Source organism: Lampetra planeri, chromosome 28 (genome assembly GCF_965212315.1).
Source record: "Lampetra planeri chromosome 28, kcLamPlan1.2.h2, whole genome shotgun sequence".
Lineage (NCBI taxonomy): Eukaryota > Metazoa > Chordata > Hyperoartia > Petromyzontiformes > Petromyzontidae > Lampetra > Lampetra planeri.
Window position 1 is genome coordinate 2,074,687 of NC_136134.1, and position 13,359 is coordinate 2,088,045.

At 51.3% G+C, this 13,359-nt stretch overlaps 1 protein-coding gene across 2 annotated transcripts in view; it reads left to right on the top strand.

The window, feature by feature from the left end:
* The window catches only part of LOC144728306 (putative oxidoreductase YteT), a 250,754-nt gene extending 246,564 nt beyond the window's left edge, over positions 1–4,190 (top strand). For both annotated transcript variants that reach the window (XM_078607641.1, XM_078607642.1), the window contains 2 exons: positions 14–175; positions 1,569–4,190. In XM_078607641.1, the coding sequence (XP_078463767.1) occupies positions 14–175; positions 1,569–1,679 (273 nt within the window). In that variant the 3' untranslated portion in view covers positions 1,680–4,190. The remainder of the gene's footprint in view (positions 1–13; positions 176–1,568) is intronic.
* Positions 4,191–13,359: the final 9,169 nt, after the last annotated feature.

Here is a 13,359-nt window from a genome sequence, read left to right on the forward strand (position 1 = left end):
CTCCGCGTCTCAGGGGGAGCTGCACTGCGAGGGTGCTGGCCCCGTGAGGGTCTACGACTTCCTCTCGGAGTCGTCGGCTCACCACCCCGCGGCGAGCGCCGCCGCCTCCACGAGGCTGTGCGGCCACGGCGGCGCCGACTTCTTCCTCGTCGACGCCTTCATCTCCGCCGTGGCCGTGAGCGCCGCACTCCCCCAGGGGCCGTCGCCACGGGGCAGGGCCGCATCAACGCCACGGGCTTCGGGGAACTGCATCCCAGGGGGCTTTGGATTTTTGAGGCGGTCCCCCAATAAGACTAAATATAAATATACGATTTATTTTGTGTATATATATTTGCACGAGGTATGGCCCACTGAGCTGTGTAGTAGTTCTCTTTCAGAAGCGACCTGGTTATCACAATTGATAGTTCCATGAAGTGGCTTATCATGGGGACATTTATAGCAACCACATACTCTAAACACATGTTTCTAAATAGAGGGAGGTTTTATGGGGGGTTAGATTGCATAATATATAAATGTGTCGTTAAAAACCGTGAAAATGTATTTATTATTTATTTTAACAGTTTGGATAGCTACCGACTTAGTGCTGCGTGGAAGCGAATGATCAAATAATACATTGTTTAAATGCATGCCTATACAGGCCACCATACTTCAAGAGGGATTACCGTTGGTACAGCTATTTTAATACACACAGTGGACAGGAAGAACAAGATCAAAGGGCTCGCATAATGCACATGCATAATGTACGTTGACTCAGTAATCAGTAACGTCGTACTCAGATTGTAAATGTTGTGGCTTGGCTCTCCAACACACCGGTGTGCTGTACTAGTGACGAATTGGCATGTTCTGTTTACGTGACAACCCTTACTAGTTGGCTGTGTCGGGTGGTGGCGGGTTTTAGCGACACATTTATATATTTACGCGATCTAACCCAAAAATAGAACCTCTATTATGAATGATATTGGTCGCGACAGCCTACGTGTTAAACGGACAGGTTTCTAAATGTGGAGGGAAAAACCGGAGGACCCACAGAAAGATCCACACGACCATGGGGAGAGAGACACACAAACTCCAAATACACAGGCATTGGGGTCAGGATTGAACCCACGACCTCCTGTATACCAGGCGAGGTAGTTAACATCTCACCATCGTATATAACTCACAATAATAAAATACAATGAGGGGCCCCCAAAAAATATCTACAATGTGGCCCTGAGCATGGGCCCTGGTTTAGGAATGGAAAGGCGCCCTCCCGCCTCCCCACCTCTCGTCGCCCCAGCTCATGGGCCCCAGTGCAGCTGCGATGATGCATTAGCAAGACGGATTTTGACCATGGAGAGTTATAGCAAGGAGAGGCGGCAGGGGGGGAACACGTGGAGCCAAAGTGGGAACACGTCCAAGATTCCCTCCACACAGAGACGACGGGGGCAATGAAATCGGTTAGCGGCGCAGGAGCGAGCCGCATCGGCGACGTCGCGAGACGGCGGGAGATGGCGACGGCTTTCGCGTGGATGAATCACGGCTGACGACAATGACGACGACGCTGACGATTGATGCCGTCTGCTTCACAGAAGAAGGAGCCGTCGCTCATCCTGACGGGGCCCGGGGAGACGCTGAAGAGCCACCTGCTGGTGTTTGCGGCGGAGCGAGCGCGGCGTGAAAACCGCGTCATCACCCTGTGAGGGCTCGCTCGCCCGCTCGACCGCCCGCTCGCCCACGCGCCCGCTCGACCGCCCGCTCCTCCAGTGCCAGCGCCACTGATGGAGCCGTCTCCCTGGCACTCTATAAACTCCAAAATTTTTTTTATTTTACCAGGTAAGGCCCACGAGCTGTTTTTCAGAAGCCACCTGGCCGTCCAAAACGCTAGCTCAACAAAGTGGCTTATCGTCACGTGAACATTTGATCGTAGCCGAATACTCCAAGCGCGTGATTGTCTATTCGTTAATGTCGAGGGAAATAAACCGGAGGACCCGGAGAAAAATCCACGCGACCACGGGGAGAGACAAAGGCATGGAAACTCCAAATATACAACAGGCGTCAGGGTCGTGATCGAACTTACGACATCCTGTACGCCAGGCGAGGTAGTGAGCATCTCGCCGCCGTGATGCCTCCTCACCGCCGGCAGGCTCAACGCGGACACGCAGCGCAATCGCCGCTCCACTTCAGGGAGCTGTGGGGAAGTTTTGATTGCGACGCTCGCAACTCTTCCGAGATCGACCGAGCGCCAGCTACAGGGTACGACCGAGGTGGGGAATCTTGTCCTTACTGAGGACCGAACAGAACGTTTAAACACCGGTGGCTCGGAGATGTTAACTATCTCGCCTGGTCTGCAGCAAGTCCTGGGTTCGATCCCGACCCTAACGCCTGCTGTCGATTTGGAGTTTGCGTGTTTCTCTCCCTGTGGTCTCGTGGATTTATCTTCGCGTCCTCCGGTTTTTCCCTCCACATTTATCAACATGCATTGAGAGTATTTGTGCTGCAATACATTTCCACATGGTAAGCCACTTCATTGGGCTATCATTTGTGAGAGTCACTTCTGAAAAGAGCCGTACAGCTCAGTGGGCCTTACCTTGTAAAATAAGAATAAAGTTTTTTTTACACCAATACACTCACACAGCTCGATCACCGCCGTCCCTGCAAGAGGCGCTTGCAGCGAGAGCAGTGGCTCAGCGCCCTCACCTTACAAGTGCAGCACTGTTGCCAGAATTGGAAATACTCTTCTTCCTTTTCTTCTTCCTTCTGCTTCTTCTCCTCGTGCGGCTACTGATGTAGCTGCGGAGGCAACGTCGACAATTTCACATCCAGGTGCTCAAGCCAGATAACCGCGTCAGGAGCAGCGGCGGGAGTGTCACCGCTGTGACGATGTCTCCTCCTCCTTCGTATTTGTCGATCGGGCAAATTATCCCCTTCCAGTACCCAACTAGTGCAGCTGAGACGCTATCAGCGATGGACTACGTGGTTTGCGGGCCGCGTCGACGCGGTCGGCCTCGTGTGGCCGCGCGCCGCGTGGAGCGAGGTGGTTTGGATCCACTCCCAGCCAGCCCTGTGGCACCAAGTGAGGTCAACATTCTGGGGTGATTCTCTTTTCTCTCGGCAAATCCTCGCAGAGCCAGTGGAGGACGTGGTAAGGACCTGTCTGTTGATGGTGTCGATCACTTTTGACTTTCCAAAGGAGATGTACTCGCTTATGGAAGTGTCTCTTTAAAGAATCTTCACTGCCACTATCTTGCTTCTGAAAGTGCTTTGCTGTGCATAGACAGGGTGGTCCAGATGCCTTGTGACCCCAAATTAATTGAGCCATTTTTTGCCTTCGCATATTAATTTCTATATTTCTGTTTTAAATAAACCTTACTTTAAAAACATTAAGTTTTAGAGAATTGGATTGGGGGGGGGGTGTCACAATACATCTGGACCACGCTGTCGATAATCACTTGGCGTTCGACCAGGGAGATGCTTTTGTTGTGGTGTTCAGAGTCGATGGGTTCAGATCAAGTCAAAGTGTCTATGGGGCCGTCCATGAATTACGTCACGCACCTAGGGGGGGGGGGGGGGTCTGACATTTGTGACGCCGTGTGACGACGGGGGGGGGGGGGGTTCAAAAATCGTCCAAAATCGCGTGGCGTAATTTATGGACGGCCCCTATCTCCACGCTCAACCTATTACATCTCCATTCGTGGCGAAAATGCCCACGTTCCCCCGGCAGGGGGCGAGTCGTGTCCACTGAAGATCCACCATTCATCTCTCCCAAAAGTGGTGCAGGGTCGACCCCCTTCTGACCTTTGAGTTGATGACCTTCCAGTCGTGGGGCCGGCGGCAACGGTCAATAGCGTGGGAGCGCGCCCCTTGAATGTGCTTCTACTACCAAATGATGTCGATTCTTAAACCAAAAAAAACACCGGGATGCTTTGGGTTCAATCGGAAATAAAAAATTGCAATAAATATGTGGAGTGCCGATTTTCTTGACGGTTCATTTTGATGTCGCCTTGATTCTACTTCGGTTCTAAATGTGGTCGTAAGGAACTTGCAATGCGTTTACTATTTTCGTAGGGTAATCTGGGTGGTGGTGGTGGTGGTAGCGGTGTCATTCACGTTTGTACGGTTTGTCTTGGGGGTGGGATAAAGGTGGTTGTGGAAATTGTGTAGAGTTGGGTCTGTTGTTTTATTTGTAAAAAATAAATTTACGCTCCCCACAATTGCTATTGTTTGCGCTATTTTACCGCGATCACACTTTTTTTCTCACATGTCGTCGAATTCCATTACATTCCTCAAGGAAATGCCGCAGGGAATTGATAACGTATGAGTATTATTATTATTTCCACGGTGGTAATTCATTTTCTCCGATTCATCCGCTTCTGGATGATGGCTTCTGGATGATGATGATGATGACTTCACCACCCCTCACGATCTTGCCATCGCATCTTCCATCTCGCTTTCGCCCGTCAGCTGTGTCCTGGTCGCTCCATCTCCACGGTGGTTAACCTCTTCAGGTGTGTTCCCTCAAAGCAACAAAAATTATTATTACACTGGTCAACAAAAAAAAAACTTTTTTTTCTGGCCTGGACTTTTGCAGCTGTTTTAGACTAATCTCAGGGTGCTGATTCTAAATCTGATCTCAGATTTGCTCTACCACATCTCATTTTATGCTATCGGCATACCCCATTTTCATTGATTTTACCTGAAATTAACTCTGTCACTTATGATTGCAAGTTGTTGCGAGTCAGTGACTGCTTTAGTGTTAAAATATGGTACTGTATTTTTAGGATAGTGTGTTTATAATATCATTTTATGTAGATATCCACATTTATTTAATTTTTTTCTTCTGCAGTTTTTATTGAAAATGCAATAATTTATATCTCAAAAACCTGATGTGATAGACAAAAACTGATGCCAGATTTAGAATCAGCACCCCAAAATGACCTTATAACCGTTGGAATACTTTATGCCAGAAAAAGTGTGTTGATCAGTGTTATTGAAACTTGGCCGCGAACCTCACCATGACAAGCGGATTGAGCAACGAGCGAACGAACGATTATTTCAAGCTGTAACGCACCGCACAGCATTTGCTCACGTTTGAGAGAGAGAACGACTCGGGAAGAATGAGGAAGCAGGCGGGGAGAGAAGCAGCCACGCGGTCAGCCGATGCCCAAGCTCTGCTGCCCTCGACATATGAAAGTGTTATTCATGAGCGTTTATAACGTGGGAGGAAACTGGAGCACCCACCCGGAGGAAACCCACGCATGCGAGGGGGCAACACAGTATCCCATACAGACGGAGCAGGCCAATACCCCGTTCCATCAGGCTGCTGGCACCTCAGCGCTCACGGGAAGGGTTGCTTCACGGCATCCGTGCGATCTACCAACCCTCGCCCCCCACACAGTGCCAGATTAGAGGCGTGCGCCACCACCGCCACCGTCACCATCGCCGTCACCACCGTCACCACCACCACCGCCACCACCACCGTTGTCACCACCACCACTGTCACCACTGTCACCACCGTCACCACCGCCACCACCACCGTCACCACCGCCACCACCACCACCGTCACCACCACCACCACCGCCGTCACCACCGCCACCGTCACCATCACCACCGCCGTCACTGCCACCACCACCGGCGTGATGACGGGAGGCAGTGAGACCCGACCGCGGAGGTCGTGTGTCGACTGAGTGTCAGCTGCGAGATCCGGCAGAAGGAAGGAGGCTCCGGCGAGGTGTGGCGAGACCATCGGGGCAGCATCGGTAGATCTTCTTTGCGCTCTCCTCGAGGTGTTCACGGTGGCCGTGGGGTGTTCACGCCGTGGGGGTGTTCGCGATGGCCGTGGGGTGTTCGCGGTAGCCGTGGGGTGTTCGCGGTGGCCGTGGGGTGTTCACGCCGTGGGGGTGTTCGCGGTGGCCGTGGGGTGTTCGCGGTGGCCGTGGGGTGTTCGCGGTGGCCGTGGGGTGTTCACGCCGTGGGGGTGTTCACGCCGTGGGGGTGTTCACGCTGCTCGTCTGCAGGGGGCGCCGGTGCAGCGCTACGAGTGCGCCGATCGCAGCTGGGGCTGAACGATTAATCGATTTCAAATCGAAATCGCAATTTGAAACAATGCGATTAGCAAATCGCAAAGGCTGCGATTTTTTGCGATTTGAAAAGTCCTCTTACTTAATGGAATTGTTAATTTTTTATATTATTATAACGGTATTTATTGAACTTAACAATTGTTCTATGTTTGATAGTTTTATTTCAATTAATATTTTTAAATACATACATGTTGGAAGCAATTAATAACTTTTTAGTTCTCATCCTTGCATTTGAATATATAGAGAAGTTGATATTTTCATGGTATCACGTGGTAATGTTCCATCACATGTTTTCAATCTATTACACAGTCAATATTGATCTGAAGCTTGACTTTAAACATTTTTATCACAAATCAAATCGCAATATCTGTCTGAAAAATCGCAATTAGATATTTTCCCCAAATCGTTCAGCCCCAATGATTCGCAGCTGCGCTTGGCTTCTCAGCCTGGTTGGGGGCTTCGGCTACAGCGGGTGACGCCAAAATGAGAGAACAAGCCGTGGAAGTACGGCAGGTGGCCCACGCAACTCAAAGTACCGACCACATCGCGAACCACGTTGTGGTCTGCGCTTCCTGCAACGGAAAGACGACAGGAACTCTGCCTCTCTCCTGAAGCCCTCTCGCAGTGCACAGCAAGCAGACCTTGACACTGGCTGGTGGCATCTCGCTGCTAAACGTATTCCTGCTGCTGCTGCCATCATACGCAGGCATAGACTAGAACTACTGTGGTGCAAGCGAATAAATAAGCAACTCTGCACGTAAAGAAAATAAAATGGCATTTCTTGCAGCAGCATTGTCTTGAAACAATGCGGACGAAAGAATGCACTCCCAGTTGTGTGCGGCTTACGGGATGTATAAGGGAAAAATATATAAAAAATACTGTTTATTTTGTTTTATGTGGAGAGACGGATACGGGAAGTTAGACGTTGTTTATATTCTCCGCAGCGATACTGATGATTGTTGTGGGTTATGTACGATACGAGTTGGGTGCATGTTGTGTCAATATGTACTTCCGGTAACATATCAAGGCGCTGAACGGAAACAGTGGCCACAAGTCAATGAGTCATTTGTTTTAAATGCCGTATTCTAATTTATTTGCGATGTTGAACTTCTTTTGCACCGTACGTAGCCAGCCTTGCTGATCGGAAGTGCGGGGTAAGGAAAACAAACTAAACACAGACAAAACTGTTCTAAAGAAATTCGTTTTCAATCTAGATGATTTAAAAGTGCATAGCTTCCAGTGGCTTTGTAATATCGGAAGGAAGAGCGTTCCAGACGGCCGCAAAAGCGCATCTGACTTCCACACAAAGGGATGAGGAATTGAGTCAACCCTCCGTCAACCAGGATTTGAACTCGCGAACCTCGCTACTGCGAGCCGCTCGCTCTGTGTCGTCGAGCTGCCTGTGGCTGGATGCCAGAACTTCCACGTTGCTATTTGAACAATTTTACTGGTAGAAACCCACTGGTTCCACCAGCCCACAGGGGATTATTGTGTCCGTCCATCCGTCGTGAAGGGAGGGGCTGGATGGGGAGGGAGGGGCTGGGTGGGGAGGGTGGGGAGGGGCTGGGTGGGGAGGAAGGGGCTGGGTGGGGAGGATGGGGAGGGGCTGGGTGGGGAGGGTGGGGCTGGGTGGGGGGTGGGAGGGGAGGGGCTGGTCACCCCGTGGTGCCCTTATAAAACCCAACGTTTAACCTACTCACGCCGGCTTGTGCCCGCCCTCACAGTCGGGCATATTTGCGGAATACACCACGCCGCCGATGACCCTGGCCATTAACCGAGCAACCCAACGTTCCTACCAGCTCCCTCCGCAGGAATGTGTTATGGTAGTGATGGTGATGCTGCTGCTGGGTGGGCAATGATGCACAAGCACAATTCATTAACAAACAAAAACATTCGTCAATAACACACTGTGGCCTTAAATAAAAAAAAAAAATATCTAACATTCGACGTTTCGGGCAATGACCCTCACTTCATATAACCTAAAAGAAGAGACCAACGGTATACTGCAAAATGAATACGGTTTGGGACCTGATGAGATTTTAAATTCACGTTCCTCTTTGGCCAATTCGATGACGTGAGTTTGCATTTAACAGGCGGACCGCGTGAGGTTTTCTCATCCTCACACCATCAACCGACCCATCAACTTAGACCTCAACAAGGAACCTCGCCACCAAGACAAGGCCCGGATCTCACCCAGATCCGGAAGAACGCCGGCGAACAGTGGAACGACGTCGACCATCCAGAATGATCACCTCACTCGGGACCCAACCATCGCACCTCGTTCACGCACCTAGCCATCCACTCACCACTGGTGTAATCATCAACTCACCCACTCATTCACGCACCCACTCACCCACCAATTCACCCACCCATTCACCCACCAACTCACCTACCCACTCACCCACCCATTCACCCACCGCCCACTCACCTTTCCACCCACTCACCACTGGTGTAACCATAAATTCGCTCACCCACCCACTCATTCACGCACCCCCCCATTAATTCGCTCACCCACCCACTCACCTACCCACCCACTCACCACTGGTGCAACCATCAACCCCGTCAGAACATCGACAGGCCGACGCGCACATCTCCGTCACAGCGGCAAATTAAAGACACAAACCACAGTCTTGCGATTGTTGGCCATGCAACTCAAATTATGAACCGTATAATAAACCCAGTGTAGTCTGCGCTCCTTCAACGGAGGAAGGGGAGGAATTGCAAAACCACAGGCACTCTCCATCGAAGCCTTCTCGTGGCTAGCAGCAGACCTCGACAATTTGAATGTAGCTCCTGAACATATTTCCCATCGTACGCAAATCATACAATCGCAGACGCTTTCACAGTACGTAGAAGGGTGCAGCAATTTGTCAATCCACTGCTGGGATGAGAATCCTCTCCGTGACATGGCTTGCCATGGGGGGGGGGGGGGCTATGCATTATTGTTGATCCGTGTGTGTGGTGGAGGATGGAGAAGGGCGTTTAGAGAAGGGAGAGTTTCACGAGAACACGATAATGTCAGACAGGTGGGCAAAGCGCTCCTTGGCTCGCAGCGCGCGCGGCGCATTCCACTACGGACGTTGCTATAGAAACGCCACGTTCACGAATGTTTATTAAGAACGTTTAAATGTCAGACGAGTCGCCTTCAGTGGATCTCCAGAGCCTGCGGTCTGTCTCGAGAAGACCAAAAAAAAATAACATTTTGCGAGCGAAATTATAAAGAGATCGACATCATTTTATAACGTGGAAAATAAATTGTTGAAATGATATACTGTACGTCAGTGACGTGCGGTGAGGTCAATGGCTGGGGAGGCACTGGCTCGTGTCAGAGCCACATTCACACACTGAGGGGGCGTGTCCTCACTGCGGGGGGCGTGGCCTCACTGAGGGGGCGTGTCCTCGCTGAGGGGGGCGTGTTAGATACGTCCCCCTCAGTGAGGCAGGTGTGATAGCTGCCTCCCCTGGTGCTTTTTCATTGCAGTTTTATGACGAGACCAGCGAGCATAAATATCTTTATGCACGTACGTGAAATAAGTTACCTGGAGTATGGAAGGCGAGGACGTGGAATGAAGGGGTCTACAAACATAACATTGGTGACATGCTGAGATAGTAACAGGCACGCGCTTATTGCCCGCGCTCCATCCAGTTACTGAGGGGTTGCGCAATCAGAGGGGAGGCTGAGCTCTTCGCTGCCTCACCTCTCGTCTCTTCCTGTATTTGCAGCGGAGCTCCGCAAATTTGGCGATTTTGACTATAAAAATTATTGGAATAGTACAGAAATTACATTTGTAACACAGATCAGTGGAAAAATCTTAATATTTATTTTATTTGATGATTCTTTTTTTTTACTTTTCGTAACAGCTATTTTCATTGGAGTATGGCAGGTGAGGCTCTGCCTTAGTCACGACTAGGCTCTGGCGTGCCCTCTAACGCACGAGTGAGCGGCTCAGCTTTGGCTCGGCTCAGGCTCATGGAAATCCTGTACATGGCTGGGACCATGGCTCAGAGCAGCCGGCTCAAGTAAAGCGTGGCCTTGAGCCGGCTCACTCGGGTCAGAGCTGAGCCGAGACTCTGGGATATGAGTGGATGCCAAGAAGAGTCTCATGGATCATGCGTCCTTATCGATGGGTTGGTGCGTTTGGTGCGCTGTTGTGACCTGCAGTGTGGTGGTTGAACAGAGTACGGATGACGACGAAAGTCAGACCGACAGACCGAGTCCTCAACATGGGTATGGACATTACCATGGGTTGAGACATAAACATGGGTAGGGTCATGAACATGGGTAGGGACATTAACATGGGTAGGGTCACTAACATCTTGCACCAGCCTACAGCATTCACATGCTGGACCCACATGTCCCCTCAAGGTCCCTAAGATGTGGGAGATGCACATCCTCTCTGCATTCCCAGGTCTAGGATTGTTTGGGTCTATGGGTGACCGAGATTTTTTACCGTGCAGCTCCCAGACCATGGAACGCTCTTCCACGAGACATCAGTCAGTGGACATCGTTTAAAACATGCAATATTAAAACCTATTTATATACGCTTCCGCTCGTAAAATGTTGAGTTAATTTAGTGAATGGATAATTATTAAAATTAATTTATAATATCATTAGTTTTATGATGAGTGCCTGCTGCTGCTGTGTCCTGTACAGCGCTTTGAGATCCTTGATGAAAATCGCGAATTAAATGGAATGTGGTGTTTTCAAACATCACAGAAAGTTAATTTATTTACAGACAGACGTGGGGGGTTTTCTTATCTTGAGGAAGTCGTAATATTTCTCTCTCTCCACCTGACACGGGCCTGAACCCAGCGGGGCCCAGCATCATCATCACCGCCACATGCCACGGAAACCAGAGAGACCCGTTCAATCCATGCATTCCTCCACCACCTCGACCGGGCCCTGCGCGATAGCATCTCCGACCCCTCGGGGTGCACAGCCTGGAACCCGTGCCAGGTATGCGCGTGCGCGTGTGTGCGTGCGCGCGTGCGTGCGCGTCTCGCAACACGTGTACATTTGTAAGAGTGCCAATAAAATAACACGGGACCATCCGAAAGTCATTTTTTCACGATTCTTCAACGCACGTTTAAAATAGCACGGCTAGACTCGGCTCCGATAAACGAGCACCTTTCATCCGGTTGCTCGGATGTTTGAGGCGGGCTGGGTGTGGGCCTGGCCCACACACCATCAGTCGTGCCGGCTTTAATAGGTGCTCGCTAACAGCACTTGCTCCTTACCTACACTGCTTTAAAACCAACAAAATGAGTATCATATCCTGGGCCTCTTGAATTCACGCCTCATACCCTTTGGGTCTTTCGGTAAAGTCACGTAGATAGGTTCAAAGAAAATAACAAAAAATTACAAAAAAAACTACGACGTTTCGATCACAACACAAGCGATCGTCATCAGGATTTGTTTTCTACAGTCTGCCCCTACAGGCTGTTCGGTTATACGGGGTGGGGGGGGGGTTCTTTGTCAATCGTCTTTGTATCTGTCTGTGTGTGTGTAATATCTGACACGGCCGTGGGACTCCCTTGGGTAGACTCAGCCTTAAACGAGTACCGGGTGCGCTGTGTAAGCATCGGCACTGGTAAAACACTGCCGTCCGCACCACCCCTTCGGATTGCATCGGTGCTCGCGAACGGCACTTGGCCGCTAGCGGCCTCTACGGTTCCCCGTGCCATCTTTGTCTTTGTGGAACTGCGCAGTTGGGAAGTTGAGCCGAGTCAACAACACCTGGTGGCTGTGTGCAATTGCAGGTGCGAGGTTCCAACGTCACATCCTTCCACCACGTGATCTGGATGAGAAGACGCTTCGGAAAGTGAGACACGCCCCAAACTTAAAGCCACGCCTCCATTAACTTATACAGCCAAAGACAAAGATCCCCCATGTAGCTTCAACAGACTGTTGGGGCAAGTGACGTGGGCGAGCACCTACGAAGGTCGGCACGGCGCACGAGGGGGTGGGTGGCCAGCACCACTCCCGGCCCCCTTTGTCTCCCCAGTGGCGTTGTTTGCACACCGCACTGGGTACTCATTTGAGGCTGAGTCGACCTAGGGGAGGCCTACGACCGGATCAGATAATCGTCACCGGTGTTGACCGTGAGCGGGAATCGAACTCGGGTCGCCGGGTTTCGAAGCGGAAGCGCACTAACCGCTCCCCTACCGCTCCCCCACACATTATTGAACTTGAAACAAATCTGGTCAGGCACATACGCACACCTGCCAGATTATAAGTTGCACCCCCTCCCCCCGACTGTAAATGCAGCGGGACGGTGGTTAGTGCATCTTATAACCCGGAGAACACGGTAACCGGAGCAATCACAACTTCAACAAAGGAGTCAGCTGTGCTTCTCCCCCCCCCGCCCGGCGCGCTTTCCCCGTAGCGAACAATAAACCCCGTGGCTGTCCCCCCAGACAGACGGTCGTGGCGGGGGTGTGGGGGTGGGTGAGACAATTCACGTCTCGCTCTGCGTGTTTTGGTTGTGACCGAAGGCCAGGTGGCCGGGGGAGTTGGCTCGCGGCCACGCGGCGCGCGGCTCACCGCCGTGCTCACCGCCGTGCTCACCGCCGTGCTCACCGCCGTGCTCACCGCCGTGCTCACCGCCGTGCTCACCGCCGTGCTCACCGCCGTGCTTCGAGCCTTCGCGCAATCGCAGCCGAGCTGCACTCACGTCAACCCATCCAGCACCTGCCCGCGTAATGAGTGCACTAATCGAGTCGTTTAGCCGCGCGTTTGCGCTCCACCTGCCATGAGTCGTGGGAGAGGAACCATCGGCACCGGCGGTGGTGTCACAGCCGTTCATCCGCGTCTCTCCCCCCCCCATTCCTCCAGTAAGCCGAAGCGCTGCAGGGATGATTTGCTGCACGTCGGATTGTTCCATTACGCATGGCGGGATAAAAAACTCAAGTGATCGTGACGTTAGGCGTTAATCCTGCAGTGTAATATAATACATGCAATGCGTTGTTGGTTACGCGTCTTTTTGTTGTTGTTGTTTTCAAAATGCTGAACGAGCAGCTGTGCCACGTGACCGTCCGTCGATGCATCCAGCCAGCAACACTTTTTTTGTCAACGTAATTTTGCGTGCACACGACTTTTATTGAAATAAAACGTGTGTTCTTCATTGTGCTGTTGTGAAATGGTCACACTCATGCAGGACGGCACCTAAATGGGGAACGTGTTTTATGAATGGCTCAGAAGCTGTATTGACGAATCCTTGATTCGTGTCGTCAGATCTCGCTGTCGTCAGGTCTAGGAAGCTAAGCAACACTTGACCCTGGACAGTCCGCGGATGGGTGACCA